The 25,676-nt window shown below is 40.9% G+C and overlaps 1 protein-coding gene across 1 annotated transcript in view; it reads right to left on the reverse strand.

The window, feature by feature from the left end:
* The window catches only part of WNT16 (Wnt family member 16), a 41,936-nt gene that overhangs the window by 14,880 nt on the left and 1,380 nt on the right, over positions 1-25,676 (reverse strand). Inside the window, exon 2 of the mRNA XM_077473558.1 lies at positions 6,203-6,489. Within this exon, the coding sequence (XP_077329684.1) occupies positions 6,203-6,489 (287 nt within the window). The remainder of the gene's footprint in view (positions 1-6,202; positions 6,490-25,676) is intronic.

Consider the following 25,676-nt stretch of genomic DNA (forward strand, 5'->3'; position numbering starts at 1 on the left):
TCCATTTATTTAGCTTTTTCTGCCCCAATCATGGCAAACTAAGACAGAGCCTACAGTGTTTGTTTGGGATGGGATATTTGTAAATGCACTATCCTGCACACTAAGTGCTTTTTCCTACAGCTGGGAGACGGGCATTGCTACGATTTATTAAATGAACTATCATGGCATTGGTCATGAGTCACAGATTAAAGTAGAACTATAGGCAAAACATTATTTTTTTCATTTTGTATAGAGCAAGGGAGGGTTATGAACCCTATCTATTTTTTTTTGCCATTTGTGTCCCATTGGGGAGATTTCCCTTCACTTCCTGTCCCATAGCCAATACAGGAAGTGGGAGGAAATCCCTACAAATTAACTGAATTTGTGGGGACCCCCCCAGGGCAGATTCCCATCCATTACTTTTCTGGGGACAACCCAAAATTTGGGATTTTCTTTTACTTTTACTTTCACTTTCAATGATAATGGTAAACAGGAAAAATAGAGACAGCGACTCTCCCTAAAGGGGACACAGACAGCAATAAAAACTGACAGGGGTTCTAATCCATCTCCACTCCATCCAAAACTTTAAAAAAAGGTTTTCCTTTAGTTCTACTTTAAACCAAGTATGTTAAATTTTTTGCCTGTTTGACACAATTAGGAGACATGGCTACTTAATAACTTCAGTACAGACTGTTGGACACAATTAGGAGACATGACTACTTAATAACTTCAGTACAGACTGTTGGATTGTAGATGCTCTAATTCAAGCTGTTGCACAATTACTAAAAAGTAAGTGTAGCATTGAACGGCTTCTGCAGTGGTAACTTGGCACAGACACCAGCAGGCTGCAGCACACTCCAACCTGGGCACATTAGAACAAAGCATTTTACAAGGGATCGGGAAAGCACCCTACACAGGGCATCAAGAACTGGATCCTTTTTCATTGGATGACTTGGAGTTTGTCATAAATGCCGTAAATGTCATGGACACTTTGGGGTTGCAAAAGCTGTTCACTTTGCAAGGAAATTTTACCTTAGGTTATTGAATGTGGTAAAATGATCTTTGCAAAGAATACTTAATCAAGTGCAAGGGAAATTAAAAAAAAATATATCTTTTTTTATGATTGGATTATGGAAGACAGCAAAGGTCAGGGCCAGGACAAGGGGTGGACAGGAGGGGCGGCTGGGCACGGTGGTATTGTGGGTGGTGGGGAGTGCTGTGAAGAGATTGGGGTGGAGGGGATTTGTGTTGGGAGAGGGAATTTGGGACAGAAGGGGGGAGGTATTGTTCTAGGAAGAGAAATCTGCGTGGAAGTGCTGGGAGTGGAGATTTAGGGGATCTGTGTTGGGATGGGAGATAGGAGAAGAGGATTTGTGCTAGAAAGGGGGGGGGGGGGTTGTGCTAAAAGAGGTGATGTGGGGAGGGGGATTTGGCCTAGTAAGAATAATTGGGGAGTATTTGTGCTAGGAAGGGCTTTTTTGGGGGGGGGGGGGGGGGGTGTACTCATAGTATTTGTTCTGGGAGGGGAAAATTTGGAGTGGAGGGGGATGTGTACTTATAGGGGAAATTTGAGGGGTAGAAGATTTGTGCTAGGAGGGGTGATTTTTTGGGGGCGGCATATGTGTTGGGGGGTAAAGATTTGTGTTAGGAGGGGGGATTTCAGCAGGGGGCAGATTTGTCCTGGGAGGAGGGGAATTTATGCTTAGGGGGTAAGCATGCAGACTTACGTTCAATTTTTTTTTTCGAGGGGAGGTGGAATTTTTGCTGACACATAATGCTCACACATCTGGGAGGGGTGCAGTATGGCATGTTCGCCCTGGTCTGTAGCTGACCTTGACCTGGCACTGGCAGAGGTTCACCTTATTCGCTAAGCTAGGGGAAACTTTCCTTGCAAAGCGAACAGCCTATTTGCCCTTTGTAAATGAACCCCATTGAATTGGAGTCATACTGCCAACTTGACCTTCTTTTCAAATGTATAAAACATCACAATCAAGATCATTTACATGGCACATCCGTAGATATTTTATACGTCTATGTATTGAACAGAACTCAACCTACCAATTATCATTGCTTTGGTTTCTACAAAGACAAAACCGAGATTATTTTTGGCGCAGCTCGTTTCCCTTCAAACAGATGTGTGTAAATAATCAGTCAATCAGACTGACCTTTTTATTTGATATTAAATGAGGCTAGGACCGGGGTGCATTTTTATAAGAGGCAAGAAATATTTTCTTTCGTTATGAAGTTTGTTTAAAGTTTTTACATTGCTAACATGTGTATTAAGAAACCTGTTGAGTTCTGCAGTATACAACATTTCAGTAAAAGAAAGATTCTGTTTTCCCATGAGTTTCTAATGTTTGCTTTTATGTTGCAATTAGATCTCACTGTGGTTTCCTTTTTCTAAGAGATATTTTTATTGGAAAAAATATATTCGTTTAACCACATGCAGAAGTCATCAAAACACTTCACAGCATTTGAGTGTTGTCTTAGTAAAGATGAATAACATTAGATTCTCCAATATAAAACTGGACTTATCACCACTAATTCAAAGCAATATAAATTAATATAATTTACCTTCCTAAAAACACTAATGTTTGGGGGCTGATAACAATGTTGCATGTTATATCAAAAAAAGGGAAACAGCATGGTATGTAAATGAAACAGTCCCAACCAACATTCAATACAGGCTTCTATGGCAATGCCCAGACATGCTGAATGCTGGTAACAGTGATACAAAGGATGGCCGAGAGACAGAAGAACTCTTATTTCTTATAAGGCATGTTTGCTCTCTTTGTTGGAGATTTATAATTCATAGCAGATAATAAGGATGAGCCGAACACCCCCCAGTTCGGTTCGCACCAGAACCTGCGAACAGACCTAAACTTCGTGTGAACTTTAGAACCCTATTAAAGTCTATGGGACTCGAAAGTTCAAAATCTAAAGTGCTAATTTTAAAGGCTAATATGTTATTGTCCTAAAAAGTGTTTGGGGACCTGGGTCCTGCCCCAGGGGACATGTATCAATGCAAAAAAAAGTTTTAAAAACTGCGTTTTTCCGGGAGCAGTGATTTTAATGATGCTTAAAGTGAAGCAATAAAAGTGTAATATTCCTTTAAATTTCGTACCTGGGGGGTGTGTATAGTATGGCTGTAAAGGGGCACATGTTTCCCGTGCTTAGAACTGTCCCTGCACAAAGTGTCATTTCTGCAGGAAAAAAAGTCATTTAAAATCACTTGCGGCTATAATGAATTGTCGGCTCCCAGTAATACAGAGAACAGTCATTGAAAGTCATTGATAAAAAAAAAAAAAAAAGCATGGGGTTCCCCCAAATTCAATTACCAGGCCCTTCAGGTCTGGTATGGATTTTAAGGGGAACTCCACGACAAATTAAAAAAAAATGGTGTGGAGTTCCCCCTAAAAATCCATACCAGACTCTCTATCCGAGCACGCAACCTGGCAGGCCACAGGAAAAGAGGGGGGGATGGGAGAGTGCCCCCCCTCTTGAACCGTACCAGACCACATGCCCTCAACATTGGGAGGATGCTTTGGGGGTCTGTGACCCCTCAAAGCACCTTGTCTCCATGTTGATGAGGACAAGGGCCTCATCCCCACAACCCTGGCCGGTGGTTGTGGGGGTCTACGGGCGGGGGGCTTATCAGAATCTGGAAGCCCCCTTTAACAAGGGGACCCCCAGATCCCGGCCCCCCCTGTTTGAAATGGTAAGGGGGTAGAAAAGTACCCCTACCATTTCACAAAGAAAGTGTAAAAGAATTTTAAAAAAGACACACACACACACACACCGTTGAAAAAGTCCTTTATTAAAAATAAAAAAAATAAAAAAAAGATTCCAGCGGTGGTAATCCACTCTTGCTATCCAGCGATGGATGATCATCTCTCCGGGGTCCAGCGATGACTGATCTGATCCAGTGACCGGTGATCTCTCCCTCCAGCGCAGCGTCATTGGGGAAGCCAGGCTTTCCCACATGTGTCAGAGGGGGGTGGGGTCAGGTGACAGATGGCCCCGCCCTCCTCATATAAGAAATGTCAGGCTACCGGGATCCCCGCAGTGTCTCCTCCGGTGGAGACAGAGAATGGATGGATTTGCTGCGCTGGAGGGAGAGATCACCCGTCGCTGGATCAGATCAGCCTTCGCTGGATCCCGGAGAGATTATCATCCGTCGCTGGATAGCAAGAGTGCCTTACCACCGCTGGAATCTTTTTTAAAAAATGTTTTATTTTTAATAAAGGACTTTTTCAACGGTGTGTGTGTGTGTGTTTTTTAACATTCTTTTACACATTCTTTGTGAAATGGTAGGGGTACTTTTGTACCCCCTTACCATTTCAAACAGGGGGTGGCTGGGATCTGGGGGTCCCCTTGTTAAAGGTGGCTTCCAGATTCTGATAAGCCCCCCACCCGCCGACCCCCACAACCACCGGCCAGGGTTGTGGGGATGAGGCCCTTGTCCTCATCAACATGGGGACAAGGTGCTTTGAGGGGTCACAGACCCCCAAAACATCCTCCCAATGTTGAGGGCATGTGGCCTGGTATGGTTCAGGAGGGTGCGCTCTCTCTCCCCCCCCCTCTTTTCCTGTGGGCTGCCAGGCTCGGATAAAGGGTCTGGTATGGATTTTTAGGCCACATTACCAGGCCTGAAGGGCCTGGTAATTGAATTTGGGGGAACCCCATGCTCTTTTTTTTTTTTATCAATGACTTTCAATGACTGTTCTCTGTATTACGGGGAGCCGACAATTCATTATACGGGCACTTGTGCGCTTTTCGAGTGTGTGTGCATTATTAAAATCATTGCTCCCGCAAAAACTGCAGTTTTTAAAACTTTTTTTTGCATTGATAGATGTCTCCTGGGGCAGGACCCAGGTCCCCAAACACTTTTTAGGACAGTAACTTGCATATTAGCCTTTAAAATTAGCACTTTAAATTTCTCCCATAGACTTGTACAGGGTGTTTCGTGGCTTCTGGCATTTGCCGCGAACACCCCAAAGTGTTCACTGTTCGCCGAACAGGCGAACAGGCAATGTTCGAGTCGAACATGAGTTTAACTCAAACTCGAAGCTCATCCCTAGTAGATAACATGCTGCAATAAAATGGCGTTTCTTTATGGAAGGATGGTTGACACGTCTGCTTGGAAAGAGCACCATATGTGATAGTAAAAAAGAAACTTCCATTTCTAACTACCTACTATGTCATATAAATGGGTGTACCAAAGCTCAAATTTAGGAGCCAATTCCCAGTGTGACAATGTTCCTGTTTTGTTATGTGAGTGGATAAAGACTGAGTGTTGGTGTAGTCCATAAGCCAGCAAGACAATCCATATGACCAGCAAGACCTACTTTACTAATTGGGTCTGCCATTTATGCCATCTCTGTGTGCAATGGCCCATGCCAGTTGCTCGATCTCGGATGTTTTTGCTCTCACAAGAAATCCTAGACAAGGATTACTTGTCCAAATATGGGAGAAATCTCATTAGGATAATGGGTTAGTTAGAAGGTGGTCTTTGTCAGTTAGAGTGCCTATGCCATATTACACTTCTCTTATAATTGCTGTTAAAACAAATTTTCTCTTGAAATGGCTAGTAGCAATTTAAATATAATTCAGATTTTTACAGTAATGTGGTTTTGAGTCAGATAATGTCAACCATATGAAAGCTCTAATTTGTAACTGAGCGGTGTGAATATGCAGGATTGTGAAATTATTAAAAGAAATGTAACAATTTTCAGTACAGTTCTCCATTGCAGCATTTAATAAACCTGAAAAGTCCCCCACAAAAAAAAAACTACAAAAACGAAAGTATTTAGTAGAAAAAAAAAAACGTACATTTTTTAGGAAAATCTGCTTATGGTAAAATTTCAGTTATCGTGTTGAAAATGGATTTAAACAAAACAATGTGACTGATTAAGTGGTTAGCTAAAACATACACCATGGGGGTTATTTACTAAAGGAAAATCTACCTTGCACTGCAAATGCACTTGAAAGTAAATTTGCTGTAGACCTGAGGGGGACATGCAAGGAAAATAAAAAAACAGCATTTTAACTTGCACATGAGTGGATGATAAAATCAGCAGAGCTTCCCCTCATTTCAGATCTACCCCTTAGATTGAGAACAACTTTACACCCAAGTGCACTTCCAATTGCACGTGCAGTGCAAAGTGGATTTGCCTTTTGTAAATAACCCCCCATATGTATAAAGCATGAAAAAATAACTTACCGCTGGTTAACTCATAGCCAAAGATTGAATGAGCTGATGCTAATGATGATGACAGAATAGAAAGGGACAAGGAAGAACTGGAAGTATATAAAGCTGGTGATATTGAGCAGTTCCATCTTTCATGCTTGAATTGGTTCCTACACTCTTGAATTCCTAGTCTGGCTCCCTCCCGGATGGATGATAACAAGTATGGCTTCTTCTTACACATCTCTTTCTGTCGGGCACTTAGAGGAAGGTTCGAACAACCCAGCTTCTCTGGAACACCAAAAGATGTAACACCAAGCCACCTACAAGAAAAAATACCCGCAAGTGAATTAAAAAACGATTAACCTGATCAAGTCTTCATCTGACAAGCAAAAGAGCCCGGTTAAAAGATTAATTATTTTTTTAAATACATCAAGAGAATTTTTTGTAACGACATGAGTCTAAAGCCTCATACACACGATAGGACTTTGTACAAACTTTCCCTTGGATTTTTGTACAAAGGGCGTCGGCCCTGAACTTGTATTGCATACACACAGCAGGACTTTTTCAGCCAACTTTCACCAAATCACGTGGTTTTTCTGCTCTTTACCGCCACCTTTGGTCAACTTCTGTATTGTTGTCTGATCTTTTGCATTGGTTCTGAGCATGCCTGTTTGTACTTTGTACAAAAGTCCTATGGTTTTCTGTACACACGATCAGACTTTGCTCCATCGGACTTTTGTTGCCAGAAAGTTTGTCCGTTCGCACAGCCAACAAAAGTCAGATGAAAACCAAAAAAGTTTGTCCGATGGAGCGTACACGCGGTCGGATGTTGCTCCAAAACAGCTAATTTGCATGTTTGTTGTCAAAAAGTCTGATCGTGTGTATGGGCCTTAAGAGAGACAAAAACAGAATGAATAGGACAAAGGTTATGTTCCTCCTCATTGCACTACTGTTTCTTCCTTAACCACCTTCAGACCGGACCATTTTGCTGGTAAATGACCAGAGGTCTTTTTACAATTTGGCACTGCGCTGCTTTAACTGGTAATTGCGCGGTCATGCAATGTTGTACCCAAACAAAATTTGCGTCCTTTTCTTCCCACAAATAGAGCTTTCTTTTGATGGTATTTGATTGCCTCTGCGATTTTTATTTTTTGCGATATAAACGTAAAAAGACCGCAAATTTTGAAAAAAAATGATATTTTCTACTTTTTGTTATTAGAAAAATCCAATAAACTCAATTTTAGTCATACATTTAGGCCAAAATGTATTCAGCCACATGTCTTTGGTAAAAAAAAAGTCAATAATTGTATATTTATTGGTTTGCGCAAAAGTTGTCACATCTACAAACTAAGGTACGTTTTCTGGAATTTACGCAGCTTTTAGTTTACGACTGCCTATCTCATTTCTTGAGGTGCTAAAATGGCAGGGCAGTACAAAACCCCCCCAAATGACCCCATTTTGGAAAGTAGACACCCTAAGGAAATTGATAAGTGGCATGTTGAGCCCATTGAATATTTTATTTTTTTGCCTCAAGCGATTGAATAATGACAAAAAATATATTTTTTTTTTTTTTACACAACGTTGTCACTAAATGATATATTGCTCACACATGCTACGGGCATATGTGAAATGACACCCCAAAATAAATTCTGCTGCTTCTCCTGAGTACGGGGATACCACATATGTGGGACTTTTTGGGAGCCTAGCCGCGTACGGGGCCCCGAAAACCAAGCACCGCCTTCAGGCTTTCTAAGGGCGTAAATTTTTGATTTCACTTCTCACTACCTATTACAGTTTTGAAGGCCATAAAATGCCAAGATGGCACAAAACCCCCACAAATGACCCCATTTTAGAAAGTAGACACCCCAAGCTATTTGCTGAGAGGCATGTTGAGTCCATGGAATATTTTATATTTTGCCACAAGTTGCGGGAAAATTACAAACTTTTTTTTTTTTCACAAAGTTGTCACTAAATGATATATTGCTCACACATGCTATGGGCATATGTGAAATGACACCCCAAAATAAATTCTGCTGCTTCTCCTGAGTACGGGGATACCACATATGTGGGACTTTTTGGGAGCCTAGCCACGTACGGGGCCCCGAAAACCAAGAACCGCCTTCAGGTTTTCTAAGGGCGTAAATATTTGAATTCACTCCTCACTACCTATTACAGTTTTGAAGGCCATAAAATGCCAAGATGGCACAAAACCCCCACAAATGACCCCATTTTAGAAAGTAGACACCCCAAGCTATTTGCTGAGAGGCATGTTGAGTCCATGGAATATTTTATATTTTGCCACAAGTTGCGGGAAAATTACAAACTTTTTTTTTTTTCACAAAGTTGTCACTAAATGATATATTGCTCACGCATGCCATGGGCATATGTGAAATGACACCCCAAAATAAATTCTGCTGCTTCTCCTGAGTACGGGGATACCTTCAGGCTTTCTAAGGGCGTTACAGTTTTGAAGGCCATAAAATGCCAAGATGGCACAAACCCCCCCCAAATGACCCCATTTTGGAAAGTAGACACCCCTAAATTTAGGGGTACACTAGTGAGACTAGGTAATAAATGGCGGGTGCCCTGAAACTATAAAAAAAATAACTAACCAACCAGCGTCACCTGTAACAGTTATATGGTGATCACTGGTGAAAGGGTTAACTAGGGGGCAATCAGGGGGCTTTATGCGGTAGTATATGGGGGTCCCTGGCGCTATAAAAAGCTGCGGCGAACCTAAATACCTACCTGCCTAACTAGCGTCACCTGTGACATTAATACAGCGATCAGAAAAACGATCGCTTATTAGGCTGGGTTCACACTGGAGCGATGCGGGAACGCCACGAATGCGCGGCGGGTTCCCGCATCACATGTCTCCCGGCGGCAGTTCACACTGCCCTATGCGAACTGCTGGGAGTGTCAGTGAAATGTTAATGACACCCCCAGATCAGTTCGCATATCGCAGTGCGATCTGCAAACTCGGATCGCATGGTGTGAACACCCATGCGATCCGATTCTGCTGCGGACCAAAAAAAGGGTCCCGTGCGAGTTTGCGGCGGGTGCGGCGGGTGCGACACGAATTCAGCCATACTATCTGTATGGCTGAACTCGAATCGCACAGAGATCGGATGTGATTTGCACTGCAGTGCGGTGCGAATCACATCCGTTCTCATAAACCGCTGCAATGTGAACCCAGCCTTAGTGACACTGGCGATGGGGGGTGATCACGGGGTTAAACCTTTATTGGGGGGGTTAGGGGGGTACCTTAGAACTAAAGGGGGCTAACCCTAACTGCCCTAACAGTTATTACAGTCACAAATGACACCCGCCGGGTGATCAGGGGGTTAAACCTTTATTAGGTAATAAATGGCGGGTGCCCTGAAACTATAAAAAAATAACTAACCAACCAGCGTCACCTGTAACAGTTATATGGTGATCACTGGTGAAAGGGTTAACTAGGGGGAAATCAGGGGGCTTTATGCGGTAGTATATGGGGGTCCCTGGCGCTATAAAAAGCTGCGGCGAACCTAAATACCTACCTGCCTAACTAGCGTCACCTGTGACACTAATACAGCGATCAGAAAAATGATCGCTTATTAGGCTGGGTTCACACTGGAGCGATGCGGGAACGCCATGAATCCGCGGCGGGTTCCCGCATCGCATGCCTCCCGGCGGCAGTTCACACTGCCCTATGCGAACTGCTGGGAGTGTCAGTGAAATGTTAATGACACCCCCAGATCAGTTCGCTTATCGCAGTGCGATCTGCAAACTCGGATCGCATGGTGTGAACACCCATGCGATCCGATTCTGCTGCGGGCCAAAAAAAGGGTCCCGTGCGAATTTGCAGCGGGTGCGGCGGGTGCGACACGAATTCAGCCATACTATCTGTATGGCTGAACTCGAATCGCACAGAGAACGGATGTGATTTGCACTGCAGTGCGGTGCGAATCACATTCGTTCTCATAAACCGCTGCAATGTGAACCCAGCCTTAGTGACACTGGCGAGGGACGGTGATCACGGGGTTAAACCTTTATTGGGGGGGTTAGGGGGGCACATTAGAACTAAAGGGGGCTAACCCTAACTGCCCTAACAGTTATTACAGTCACAAATGACACCAATGCAAAAAAAAAAAAAAAAAAAAAAAAAAAGCAATTGGTGTCACTGTGACTGGGGGGGCAGGGGTAATTGGGGGGTGTTTGGGGGGTAAAGGGGGGGTGTGAGTGTGCCTGGCATGTTCTACTGTGTAGTGTAGTGCTTGTGCAACTCACCGATGCTCTCTCCTCGGTGCCGGAACGAAAAATACTGACACGGAGGAGAGAATACATCACTTCCTCTCCTGTGTTTACATTACAGGAGAGGAAGTGATGTCACGGGACATTTTCATTCGTCGGGAGCGATCGCGAGGGGGTGGCCATGAATGAATGGCCGTCCCCTCATTCGGGATCGCTCCCGAACGAATACCGACCGCCGCAGGCACCGGGCGGGGGCCCGATCGGGCCCCCGACCGGCGGGCAGGCAAGGACGTACATGTAAGCCCTTATGCCTGCCCGTGCCATTCTGTCGACGTACATCGTCGTGCGGCGGTCGGCAAGTGGTTAAAGAGGTTTACCTATAGGTAAGCCTATAATGCATCTTACCTATAGGTAGTGTAAATATCTCCCAAACATGTACCATTTAAGAGATATTTGCATTACATATAGCCAGTGACATCACTGGCGCATGCACGCTGAAGCAACGGCCACTGGTGCCGTTCATTCCCAGACCTGTGCCGTGAACGACGGCTCTTGCGTGCGTGCGCGCGCGGGAGTGATGTCACCACAGCTCCGGCCACTCACAGCGATGGAGTCTGTAAACCCGGAAGAAACTCCTGGTGAAAATGTCATCCATCTCAGCAGTGTGCGGGCACTGCTGGAAGGCTTTGTTCTAAGGTGAAAATTTTATAATGAGCAAGTATGTGATGCATACTAGCTCATTATGACTTTGTCTTGCGCGTTTTTTCATTTTCTTTTTTTTTTTAAAGAGTTTACAACATCTTTAAGTGTTTCAGTGAAGACTTTTGTTTGACTTCTATTCTCTGTTAGGCCGCGTACACACGGGCGGATTGTCTGCCCAACTAAGTTCGTCAGACAATCCGACAGACAGTCCGTTCAAAATTTGCATGAACGGACTTGACCACACACGATGAGCAGACAGTCCGCTGAAAGCGTGCGTGATGACGTGTACGGCACGTACGACGGGACTAGAAAAACGACGTCCTATACACTGCAATGTAACCTTCGGCCGTGTAAATCCTTTCTGAGCATGTGCCATACTTAGTCCGTCCAACTTGCCTACACACGAGCGGACTGTCCGCTGAAACCAAGTTTGGACGGACAAAACCAAGTATGAACGGACTGTCTTACGGAAATTCCGTAAGACTTTGTTCGTCAGATTGTCCGCTGAAAAAGTCCACTGAAGCCCACACACGAGTGGATTGTCCGCTGAAACACGGTTCAGCGGACTAAGTTGGACAGACAATCCGCCCGTGTGTACGCGGCCTTACAGTATATCATTTTTGGCAGGTACCAGGTTATAAATAAAGATGATTAGATCAATGGCAGCAGTAATTTTGGCAACATACTGCAGAAAAGAAATTAATATTCTCCTTTAAGAATGCAAAAATTTTATATTAGTAGCTTTCATATGTAGCAATGTAGGAATTCATGTACGAGAGGTCTTCAAAAAGTTTCCGCTCCTTTATATTTTCATTGGAAACGGTGAGGGTGGGAGGAGTAGTTACTGGTTGTGTCATGTGACTAGTCTGTCTGGCAAGCCGGATGACCTTGCAGTTTAGTATAAAGCCTCATACACACGATAGGACTTTGTACAAACTTTCCCTTGGATTTTTGTACAAAGGGCGTCGGCCCTGAACTTGCATTGCATACACCCAGCAGGACTTTTTCAGCCAACTTTGGCCAAATCATGTGGTTTTTCTGCTCTTTACCGCCACCTTTGGTCAACTTCTGTATTGTTGTCTGATCTTTTGCATTGGTTCTGAGCATGCCTGTTTGTACTTTGTACAAAAGTCCTATGGTTTTCTGTACACACGATCAGACTTTGCTCCATCAGACTTTTGTTGCCAGAAAGTTTGTCCGTTCGTACAGCCAACAAAAGTCAGATGAAAACCAAAAAAGTTTGTCTGATGGAGCGTACACATGGTCGGATGTTGCTCCAAAACAGCTAATTTGCATGTTTGTTGTCAAAAAGTTTGATCGTGTGTATGGGCCTTAAGAGTCATCAACTGTTGTGAAGATGGCTGCCAAAAAAAGTGGAGGAACTTTTTGAGGAACCATTGTATCTTTATACTTAGGAACTTAGGAAGAGAGTTTCCCGAGAATTCCTGGAGGTGAACTTGGGAGGAGGTGATAAGGGGCCTACAGAGCAGAAGATTTTGGGAGGAACAGGCGGGATGATTTCAGTTGATATTCTGAGATGAGATTGGTGAATGGCTCGGTATGTTGTTAATATTATTCATTTTATGCATTGGGTAATGAAAACCAGTGGAGGGATTGGCAAAGAGTGTTGGATGATTAAGTCTGTCAGCAGCATTCATGATAGATTGAATAGGTAATAACCTAAATGTAGGCCAATGAGGCTGGAGAGGTGAGATATAATATCGGAGGCGCTTTATGGTGTCATTTGTTAACCACTTGCTTAAACCCCTTCCTGCCCAGACCAATTTTCAGCTTTCAGCACTGTCACTCTTTGCTACAGTGTGCCCAAATTCAATTTTTATCATTTTTTTCACACAGATATCTTTTGGTAGTAATTAATTGATGCTGGCTGAAAATTTTGAAAAACAAAACAAAATTGTTTCATAGTTTGTTATAAAATTCTGAAAACAGGTAATTTTTTTCCCTTCACTGATGTGCTCTGATGAGGCTGCGCTGATGGGCACTGAAAGGTGACACTGATGGGCACTGATAGGTGGCACTGATGGGCACTGATAAGGTGGCACTAATGGGCACTGATAGGTGGCACTGATGGTTGGCATTGATGGGCACTGTTGGTTGGCACTGATAGGTGGCACTGAAGGGCACTGATAGGTGGCACTAATGATCACTGATGGGTGGCACTGATGGGCACTGGTAGGTGACACTGATAGATAGCACTGATCTGTGGCACTTATGAGACACTGATGGGCATTGATTGGCAGCACTGGTGGGTATTGATGAGTGGCACTGTGGGCATTGGTAGGTGGCACTGGTGGGTACTGATAGGTGGCACTGGTAAGTGGCACAGTGGGCATTGACAGCTGACACTAGTGGGCACAGAAAATGCAGCCGCGGCTTTCTGGGTGAGGGACCAATGTCCCTCTCACAGAAGCCAGTGATCGGCTTTTTCTACCCCTCATGATGACAGCGTGAGGAAAACAAAAATACTGATTACCGAGCTTCTGTTTACATCACGTGGTCAGCCGCCATTGGCTGACAACTGATCATGTGGTAAGGGGCCGGGATTGATCCCTTACTCGGATCCGTGATCAGCTGATTCTCATAGACTCGGTGGTCACAGAGCGCGCAGACATCACTTGCTCAGGAGGATGTCCATGGATGCCCTCCCGGCGTTGTAGGCTCGCGTTGTAGCCATCTTTCAGCTATAGTGCGGGCGGCAAGTAGTTAAGACAGGTCTTATTTTGGAGATGTTACAGAGGATAAAGAACAGATTTAGGCAGAAATTGGATGTGGGGCTAATAGGAGAAGTCAGAGTTCAGGATGACCTTTAGTATTCGGGCATGAGAGGAAGGTCTCACAGTATGATCTCAATGGAATAGTCTTGGGAGGGGGCACAGGGGAAGGAAATACTATGAGCTCAGTTTTGGAAAGATTGAATTTGAGGAAGTAGTATGACACTCAATGTCAGTTAGTAATTTAGTGATTCGTAAGGAGACAGAAGAGGTGAGCTGAGAAGTAGAGAGACCGATTCAGGTGTCAACAACAAAGAGATGGTGTGGGAGGTTATATCTCAGTTTTATGTTTGTATCATTATATGAATTCTTTGTATTTGTGTTCTTTCTATACTATATGCTAAATCAACTTCATGTGGAAACCGATGACCTGGGCAGAGATATGATATACATTGCTGTTATCCTTTATTTTTTCTTTATGTACTAAAAAGCCAGATCTGTATATTACAGCTGATTTAAGCTTAATGTTGATTTTAAATGCAGCAGGGATACCTCAGGAAGCAAACATATAAGACAAGGCCCTCCAATCATACTGTGACAACTCCTTGCAAATGTTTTTTCCAAGCATGTTCAACAGCCAAGGCCACTTTCACATGGAGCAGACAGGGGTATGCTCTATGAACCATTGGGTATAAACTGATTCTGCTGTCCATTTACACCCGACTGCCCCTTGACCAGATCCAACTAGAAGGGAGGGGGACTTTTTATTAGGGGACTGGATCAGATTGGAGTTAGGCTGGTGTAAATGGACACAAGTCCGTTTACACTCAACGGTCCATAGGGGTGAATGGAGGGTCCGATCAAGTCTGCCTGAAAAACTGACAGGTGGACCTGATTGTACCCTTCATATGAAAAGGGCCTAAATGGGTAATAGCTACTTTCTTCAGCTCAGCTTGTTTCTCTCTTTTATAACAAGTGTGGCAAATTATGAAAATGAGGTTGGATGTCATTCACTGTCATCCCACCTCAGTGGGATGACAGAGATGGTTAAATTTGAACTCCTGACAAACATTTAAACACATTTAAACAAATAGATGAATTACATATAAGGGATCCATTTTACCTTAAAGGATTTGTATTTCTGTCCATCCACTCCAGATAAATACACAGCTCTGCCACACAGCACAACCCTGTCTGGCAGGGCATGAGACCTGATTTTAACCTTTCAGGTCTCCTCTCCACCCCCACCTTGTCATTGGACACTGAAAGAAGAATGTGCAGACTAATGAACTCACCTTTATGTCAGTCTGTTCTCTCTGCATGTTTCTTACACTGATTGACTCTCTGTGTTCCTTCTCCCTCCCCTAGCCTGAGCTCCTCGGTACGGGAATTGCAAGGGGCTGATATCAGGTCTACTTCTGTATTAAAGTGGTTGTAAAGGCAGAAATTATTTTCCTTAATGCATTCTATGCATTAAGGTAAAAAAAGCTTCTACATGCAGGTTCCCCCCACATCCTCCCCCCCCCCAGACTTATACCTACCTGGCCCCATCTCGATCCAGTGATGTGCTTAAGAACAGGGACTCTCCCAGCTCTCTCCCTCCTCATTGGCTCAGATACAGCAGTGGGAGCATTGGCTGCTGTCAATCACAACCAATGAGGAGGGTGCAAGGGCTGGGAACAAGCCACGCCCTTATGGACAGACAGAATGGACATGAGTGCCTCCTTTGGGGGGGCATTCGGAGGAGGGGATCGGCCAGAAGTGCTAGTGGGGGACCAGAGAAAAGGAGGATCGGGGCTTCTCTTTGCAAAACCATTACACAGAGCAGGTAAAGTATACCATGTTGGTTACGTTAAGAAAAAAAAATCTAGCATTTACAATAAATTTAATGACTACAGAGCTGCACTAATTTACATCTTTTATATCTGCCTGGAGTTCAGTTGTAAAGATGCTTGGGCCCAGCAGCTGTGTAATATTCAGCCTATTATAAATATGGCAAGTGTATGTGAGACCTGGATTCCTAATTAAAGTACTAAGTCAAGTAGCCTAGCAAACAGTGCTCCAATTATGTAGTGTATCTCAAGCTGCTATTATGATAGGTTAAGCATGTGTGTCTTTTATCTGTACACTAATTATTGTATTTCATGTTGTTATTGTATTGCAGGTGGCATGTGTATCTTTTACCTGCACCTGTCACCATAGGTTCACTTCTACCTGTAAAAGAAGGTTGAATTTATGTACCTTTTTGGTGGGCCGTGTATTGGAAACCCATCACTTTCCTACTCCCGGGTTATTGCAAATAATTTAGTAGAATGCTTTCTACCATATATGCTACAGTGGCTCCTCCAGTTTGCTCTACATCACTACAGGACATACAAGCTGGTGGCAGGAACCACAGTGGTCAGCACAGGGTGGGGGGCAAGTAATTGACTCGTCAGACACCCTAACGTGCATGCTTGATCCAGCTCATTGAATTGCTAAGACGAAAAGTCATAGAAAAAAAGTTAGCAGCAGCTGCTGCCGCTTTATACAGAAAGAATACTCCACTTACACATAATCAGGTGTTTGAGTTGAACATTGTCTGATATTCTGTGAGGACAAATGTAATGATCTAGCCTCACATAAGCTGTCAGCTCAGCAAATTACCCTTCTCATTATTATTGAAAGAGAAATTAAAAGAAAATCCCACATTTTGGGTTGTCCCCAGCACAGTAATAAAGGGGGGAATCTTTCATTGGAGTTCTGGTGACCTGGGGGTTCCCAATGAATTCCTTTAATTTGCAGGGATTTCCTCTCACTTGTTTGGCTATGGGACAGAAGGTGAAGGGAAATCTCCACAATGGGACACATATGGCGACAAAACAAAACAAAACTGACAGGGGTTATAACACCCCCCCCCCCCCCCCTTGTTCTATCCAAAATGAAAAAAAAGTTTTGCCTATAGTTCTACTTTAAGTTCGGAATGACAAATGGACATCCTGAAGTCAGGGTCTTCCGGAAATATTTAGAGATTATACAGTGCTAACACCAAAAAGAAAAAAAAAAAAAAAAAAAAATATATATATATATATATATATATATATATATATATATATATATATATCATGTTATTGATCAGTCTTAGGGATTGTTTATTTCCCATATATATATAGAGCATATATTGAAAACTTTGGTTAAATAATAATATATCTGCCATGACACTTGCCTATGGTCTCTTTTATCTCCATAACATTTACACCCAAGCATAGCAATAACAGTTAAACCCAAGCATCACTCAGGACAACTGCTTTTACCTACAATAATGAGCCTGAGTAACACGAGGTTAACACCAAGGTGGCCATGGGAGGCTGGATTGTTAGGGTGGCAAAGGGTGGAAGATCAGCAAACCTATCCTTCCTCTGTTTTGTAAAGCTGGATGCCCTCTGCCCTGAGTACTTCCAGGTTCGCAATGGTGAGATCGGGGCTGGCTTTGGCCAGAGTAGGAACAAATAGAGTACTGTGGAAGCAGTGCAAGGAGCTCATTGTGTGTAGGTGGCCCCTGATGTCACCATAAAAATGACCTGTCATGCTAAATGTACTATCTCATAGGGGCTTTGCAGACCCCTTGTGATAGGTATACAGTTAAGTGGGGGATACAAATGAAAGGGTTTTAAAATATGTAAAAAAAAATGTTTTAAAGAAGGACCCCTACCCTTATACACTAATATGCAGACACACAACTAGGATGGATGGTTGAACCTGTGAATAGCACCTATGTACCCCAACTCCACTGTATGGAGTAGCAATGTGGATATGGGATCATCTAAACTGCTCAGGTCTGTGGCGTTTCTTAGAAATATATGGCAATGCACAAAATGTATATACTCTTTGATGACAGACTTGTCACTATTGACACCCTTATTTATTCCATCAGTTACAGAGAGCCTAACCTCACAATTATCTCAACCCTGGATGTCTAAGGCCTTATTTCACTTTGGACACCTGGCAGATGTCAGAACTAGAAAATTGTGTTCCTTTACAGAACTTCCAGAGAAATTCAATTAGCCAAAACAAGTGCTGTATGGATTCTTACAATCTTTCACTATGCCCAGACATTATCAAACACATGACATTTTTCTAAATTAGGAAATGAGGAAATTTCTCTAACTGGTACCTCTTGCAATTAATTAGCGTCTGATATTTAAACATCTGAAATTGTTAAATACACTGCCTTTACAAACCTCATATAAAAATACTTGAATATGAAAAATGGAAGATTATTCTGGAGGAAGAGTTGCCTCTGTAAATTGGCAGTCTCCACTCAAATTCATCCCAAAGGTCTTCTATTCGGTTGAGGTCAGGACTCTGTACAGGTCAGTCAAGTTCCTCCACCCCAAACTCGCTCAGCCATGTTTTTTTGGACCTTGCTTTGTGCACTGGTGTGCAGTCATGTTAGAACAGGAAGGGGCCATCTTCAAACTGTTCCCACAAAATTGGGAGCATGAAATTGTCCAAAATGTCTTTGTATGCTGAGGCCTTAAGAGTTCCCATCACTGTAATTAAGGGGCCAAGCCCAACCCCTGAAACACAACCCCACACCATAATCCCCCCTCCACCTAATGATTTGGACCAGTGCACAAGAGTGCACAAGAGTTGAAGCTGTTATAGCTGCAAAGGGTGGGCCAACTCAATATTGAACCCTACAGACGAAGACTGGGATGCCATTAAAGTTCATGTGCGTGAAAAGGCAGGTGTCCCAATACTTTTGATAAGATATATATATATATATATATATATATATATATATATATATATATATATATATATATATATACATAATCTCAGAAAAGTGAGTACACCCCTCACATTTTTATCTTTTCATGTGACAACACAGAAGAAATGACCCTTTGCTACAATGTAAAGTAGTGATGGTACAACTTGTATAACAGTGTAAATTAGCTGCCCCCTCAAAATAATTCAACACACAGCCAATAAATGTCTAAACTGTTGGCAACAAAAGTGAGTACACCCCTAAGTGAAAATGTCCAAATTGGGCCCAATTAGCCATTTTCCCTCCCCGGTGTAATGTGACTCGTTAGTGTTACAAGGTCCCAGGTGTAAATGGGGAGCAGGTGTGTTAAATTTGGTGTTATCGCTCTCACTCTCTCATACTGGTCACTGGAAGTTCAACTCATGGCAAAGAAATCTCTGAGGATCTGAAAAAAAAAGAATTGTTGCTCTACATAAAGAGGTCCTAGACTATAAGAAAATTTCCAAGACCCTGAAACTGAGCTGCAGCTTGGTGGCCAAGACCATACAGCGGTTTAACAGGACAGGTTCAAGAACAGGCCTCGTCATGGTCGACCAAAGATTAAGTGCACGTGCTCAGCGTCATATCCAGGGGTCAAGTCCTGGGGAAAAAAGTGTGGGAACTCCCACCCAAGATCCACTCCCCCACCAAAAAAAAAAAAAAAAAAAAAAAAGATACGCTTGATATCCCACTTTTAAGTACACAATGGGGTTTATTTAATAAGGCTGGAAAGTGCAAAATCAGGCTCACTTCTGCACAGAAAACAATGAGCTTCTAACCCCAGATTGTTCAATTAAGCTTTGGTAGTAAAACTTGGAAGCTCATTGGTTTCTATGCAGAAGTGAGCCTGATTTTGCATTTTCCAGCTTTAGTAAATAAACCCCATTGTGTACTTACAAGTGGGGTATGCCTGTGTGTGTGTGTATATATATATATATATATATATATATATATATATATATATATATATATTTTTTTTTTTTTTTTTTTTTTTTTTGGAGTAGCTGTTTGGCTACAAAGGTTTATACCCACCAGGGACACATCTTTTTCCAAGAATGATAAAAAGATCCAAAATCATTCACTTTCCAGAATGTTAATACTCAGAAATGAGTCTACTAAACAGTCTGATTCAAAGGGGTTGTTTTACTAAAGACAAATAGACTGTGCACTTTGCAGTTGCACCCTGCAAGTGCAGTTACTCCAGAACTTAGTAAATGAGGAAAGCATCACTTTGCAAAGAATACCCAATCGCGTTCAAGGAAAAAAAAAAAAATACATTTTTGCTTGCATATGATTGGATGATGGAAGTCAGCAGAGCTTCTGCTCATTTACTAAGCTCTGGAGCAACTGCTCTTGCGGAGTGCAACTGTACTTTGCAAAGTGCACAGTCTATTTGCCTTTAGTAAATGAACCCCTTAGTGTTGTTTTGCCATGTGATGTGCTGTGCTGAAATAGGTATAGCAGCATTTGTTGGATGTCTATGGTCTCTTTTTAGTACTTTCCCAAACCAGTCCTTGTCCCTTATGATAGTAACCCAGAATAAACTAATTAAAGGTTTACTGAAGCCAGATGATTTGAAGATGAAATCTGGCTGATTGCCAGGGGTTCTTGAACTTTGCCTTGATCTATGAGGATCTATCATTGCAAAAGCATTTCTGAACAATTAAAATAAGTTGAATAGATCTTAAATATATTTCAGCATGCTGGGAAATGTATGTTGATGAATACAGTAGCAACAAAAAGTGTGCATAATAAAGGGAACGGACAACGTAGCGAAGGTTTTTTACTACTCCAAACCCAATTCCCTTATACTCACCTTCATTGTGCTACCCAGTACTGTTGGGTATGAGGGTAGCCTCCTCCCAGGATGCGGTCTTTGGGTCTGATTGGCTAATTTGCTGGGATAAACACTGACAAAGAAGACAACATCATCAACTTTGTGTAAACTCCAAAAAAGAGCTTACACAGGGTTTGACTTCCAAAACAAAGGAACAGGATAGGTCAGTAAAGCAAGGACAGGCGGCGGGATTGCAAATAAGCTGTCAATTTGCCTTGGGTGAGAAAACTGATGGAGTCTATTTAATAGCACCCACTTAAATGGCTCACACAACTTTTATGTATTACAATTCCGATATCCTCAAAACACCCAGATAAGTACTAACTAGTTAACTTTAGAATATCTGACAAAGAGATTGCTTGGGCTGTGGATGACAATGTACAACTTGTTTCAACGGAGAGCAAATTGCAGCAATGTATAGAATGGTGTATGGCTGGCTAAAGATGGGCAGATATGGTGTACAGATATTTGCCAATTTTCATGTGACTGGTACAGTAGACAGAACTCAGTGCAATACTCATCCTAAGGCCTCACACAGATGTATACATTTTTTGCACCAATGTTTTATTTGAAGACAGCAGAACAAATAATTTTAAGTGCGTTTATGCACGTTCACAGGCATATGGCGTTTAAAAGTAATTGAGTGTAAACTCATTCTGTTGGAAAGAATATTCACTTATTCTAGCCATTAGAATAAATCTACACACATAAGCACACATTTATGTGCATAAATTATGCTTACGTGTAATCTTTGCTCATAAGTTCCTCTCCAAATGCAACTTTGGAGCATTTTTTTATGCCTTTAAATGTTGCTCCTAAAATATGGTTCTAAGCTCCTAATGCACATGGCCACATAAGCTAACACTGAAATGAGGCCTAGAAAAACAAGCTGGATGCCTGTAAAAGCAGCGTACAGGCATACCCCACTTTTAAGTACACTTTGGGGTTTATTTACTAAAGCTGGAAAGTTCAAAATCCGGGTCCCTTCTACATAGAAACCAATGAGCTTCTAACCCCAGCTTGTTCAGTTAAGCTTTGATAATAAAACCTGGAAGCTCATTGGTTTCTATGCAGAAGTGAACCTGATTTTGCACTTTCTAGCTTTAGTAAATAAACCTCATTGTGTACTTAAAAGTGGGGTATGCCTGTATTTTTACTCCTTTGTGCATGAGGCTTTGGAGTGGTGTTCTCTACAGGCATATCCCACTTTTAAGTACATAATGGGGTCTATTTACTAAAGCTGGAAAGTGCAAAATCAGGCTCACTTCTGCATAGAAACCAATGAGCTTCTAACCTCGGCTTGTTCAATTAATCTTTGGTAATAAAAGCTGTAAGGGCAAATTCCCTTGCAACGTGCTTTTAGTAAGTCGACCCCCTTAGACCTGCTTCATATATCTTCCTGTGTAACAGGTGGTATCTCTGCATGAAACTCTTATTATTACCCTCTAGCACTGAATGTCCAATTATCAGAAGCGAAGCCCAACCTTTTGAGCATCACTTGCCTTTACTGAACTAGCTGTGGTCAGCCAAACACATTGGGGTTGATTTACTAAAGGATAGTGACTGTTGCCCAAATGAATTTTCACTAAGTTTTGTAAGTATTGTAAAAATGTTCTCTTTGAACACCCAATCAATGTGCGAGGTAAATTACAAAAGCACAGGATATTTCTTACACATGATTAGACTGAACACCTTCACTTTATTTACCATGGTCGGTGACAGTGTGAAAATTCACTTTGCTAAGCGCAATTTCTACTTCTTTCGTAAATTAACTCCATAGTAACCTCCATAGTTCAGAAAACCCATTCTCAAACAGGGTTTCTCCAGCGTTTGCTAGGGTTTTTTAAGCTGTGGATAACTGATCTCCCATTTAATGGTGTCTACAATGTGCCTGGACCGACGCCACTTGGCCAAACCAACTGTATGAACCCAATCAACCTTTACAGGCATACCCTATTTTTTACTACACAATGGGGTTTATTTACTAAAGCTGGAAAGTGCAAAATCAGGCTCACTTCTGCATAGAAACCAATGAGCTTCCAGGTTTTATTACCAAAGCTTAATTGAATAATCTGGGGTTAGAAGCTCGTTGGTTTCTATGCAGAAGTGAGCCTGATTTTGCACTTTCCAGCTTTAGTAAATAAACCCCATTGTGTACTTAAAAGTGGGGTATGCCTGTATAGTGTTTGTAAGGGAAGCATTCTGACCACCACTGCAAGAAGGGCTTTCTTCCTACTGGCCACCAGTATAGGGGTCATATTTCCCAATGGTCTCCATTGATGTGGCTTTAGCAGGAGTTCCCCAAGACCTTAAAAGTACTTTAAAGGTTCCACTGGGTAAAATGGTTGAAAAAGATTTAGGGCAAACATTCACCACTGAGCTCCTAATTTTTTAAGGTTCCTAAACCACAAATATAGTACTGCAAATAAAAATCGTATATAAACCTGCATGCCATGACACCTTACAGTTACTACTTTAACAATCCACAAGTTTTGATTAGAGAAGCCATTATAATTTATCACAGCAAACTGTAAAATAGTTATTGGACTTACAAAATGCTGTTGGATACTAACTTGGACAAATAATGTATTCGCTCCGAGCTAAGGTCCCTATTGTAAGAGCACCAGAAATGTATAGAATTCCAGTATTTGTGGCTTAATGCTGCTTAGTAAATAAAGCCCTGAATTCTTCAGACCCAAGTGTTAACATGTGGGCAATTTTCTAACAAGCAAGTAGACTGACTGGCGATATTTATGGCTATTTTGGCCAGAGACTCCTAACAAGAAAAAAAAAAAAAATGTCATACAATAAGAAAATATATATAGCTCTTATCTGAAGTGCATTTTATGTCACCAGCATCAAACAGAAGAACAAAGAAACACACATAGAAAACAGTACACAGGGTTTCAACTATGCTACAGGAATCCAGAGGATTAGCACATCCATAAAAGATCTGATCCAGATAAGGTATCACAACATCACACAGTAATCTAGTTAATCCAGAATCAAAAGAGATGCAGCAAATGACTAGAAGACAGCTGTGCAATGTAACTAATACTTGCTGTTCTGTCAAGGCTGCCAATTTTAACAATGAGGGTGCAACGTGCGAAAGCATATTCCAGATAAAAAAAAACGGCATTCCAACTAGGGAGAACCGAAATAAAGTTTGTAACAATTTTGATTTAAAACAAAATAATTTCAAATACATTTCAAAAAGAGACCTAAAACAAACATACATAATATATCTATAGCTGAGAAATTCTCAGAAAGCGTTCTGCAGGAGTTTCAACATATTTCTTAGATTAAAAAAGCATATGAATGGATTTGGAGCAATGGAATTGATTCACTAAAACTGTAGAGTGCAAAATCTGGTGCAGCTCTTCAGCTTTCCACAGTTTTTTTTTTTTGGCATGGCTTCATTGAAGAAGCTGATTGGTCTCCATGCACCAGATTTTGCACTCTCCAGTTTTAGTAAATTAACCCCCAATGTTACCAACTGCAAACTGAAAAAAAAAAAAAAAAAAAAAAACTTGCATGACATAGTTTTGTTTGTTCCTTAGATTAATAAAAAAATAAAAAATAAAAACTTTGAGGTTAAAAGGTTCAAAATCAAAATTTCTGTCCTCTGGATGTGTTTCTGCATGCACGTTTTTCATGCATTCCGGTGCATTTTTGCTTAAGTTCAGTGCGTTTTTTACCCCTCTTTTTTTTCTTCATCTCAATTGAGGACATGTGCGTTCCTATGCATTTTTAATGCATTTTGTCGCAGCATTCTAGATGCTTTCTATACAAAAAAATGCAACATGCTCTACTTTTGTTGACTTCACTGGAATGCACTGTACACTAGGACCATTGGAATCCATGTTAAACACTATTCAATACGTTTTTTAGGTAAAATAAAAACGCACTGGACTGCATTTGGTGTGAACGAGCTCTGAATGAGTTTGGAGCAATGTTGCCATTTGCAAACAGAAAAAAAAAAAACATAAACCTACATTAAATATATATTTTTTTTAATGTCAAATAGTTTTATTTATTTTTTGACTTTTAAAAAATAAAAAATTTGCATGGGTTTCGAACAATATTCCCAACAGGAAAAATGAAAGCTAAACGTAAATTAAATTTTTTTGTGATTTTTCTCAGATTTTATATATATATATATATATATATATATATATACATATATATATATATATATATATATATATATATATATATATATATATATATATATATATATATATATATATATATATATATATATATATATATATATATATAAAGTATGGATTTGGAACAAAGTTGCCAATTGCAAACTGAAAAAAAACATATTTCTTTATTTTTTGGATTTAAAAAAAGACCTTTACATAGATTTGGAACAATGGAAAAAGCTAAAACCTATATTAAATAATCTCCACATTCAATATATTTATTTCTTAGTATATATATATATATATATATATATATATATATATATATATATATATATATATATATATATATATATATATATATATGTTTCGTTTGTAAGCTCTAATGAGCAGGGCCCTCTGATTTCTCTTGTACCAAATTGTAATGTAACTGTAATGTATGCCTTTATTTTGTCAAGTGCTGTGCAAACTGTTGGCGCTATGTAAAACCTGTATAATAATAATAATATATATATATATATATATACATATACATATATATATATATACACACACATCTATCTATCTATCTATCTATCTATCTATCTATCTATCTATCTATCTATCTATCAATATATATATTTTCTGTTTGCAATTGGCAATATTGTTCCTAATGCATGCAAAGGTTCTGTGTATGTGTGTGTATATATATATATATATATATATATATATATATATATATATATATATATATATATATATATATATATATAAACCTTTGCATGAATTAGGAACAATATAAGGAACAGAAAAAACTAAACCTACATGAAGGAGTTTTCTATATTTTTTAGATTAAAAAAATAAATAAAACTTTACATGGATTTGGAACAATGTTGCCAATTTCAAACAGGAAAAACAAAAGCTAAACGTACATAACATAGTATTATTTATTTCTTAGATTTTTTTTTAAAATAAATCAGCATGTATTTGGAACAATGCTATCAATTGCAAACATAAAAAAAAGAACTACCCTTCAAGAAATAGTTTTCTCTGGGGGCAAAGAGCAGACTTGACCATAATGTTT

The sequence above is a fragment of the Lithobates pipiens genome, unplaced genomic scaffold (assembly GCF_037356315.1).
Source record: "Lithobates pipiens isolate NorthernLeopardFrog02 unplaced genomic scaffold, aLitPip1_a1.2 Scaffold_8, whole genome shotgun sequence".
Classification (NCBI taxonomy): Eukaryota; Metazoa; Chordata; class Amphibia; order Anura; family Ranidae; genus Lithobates; species Lithobates pipiens.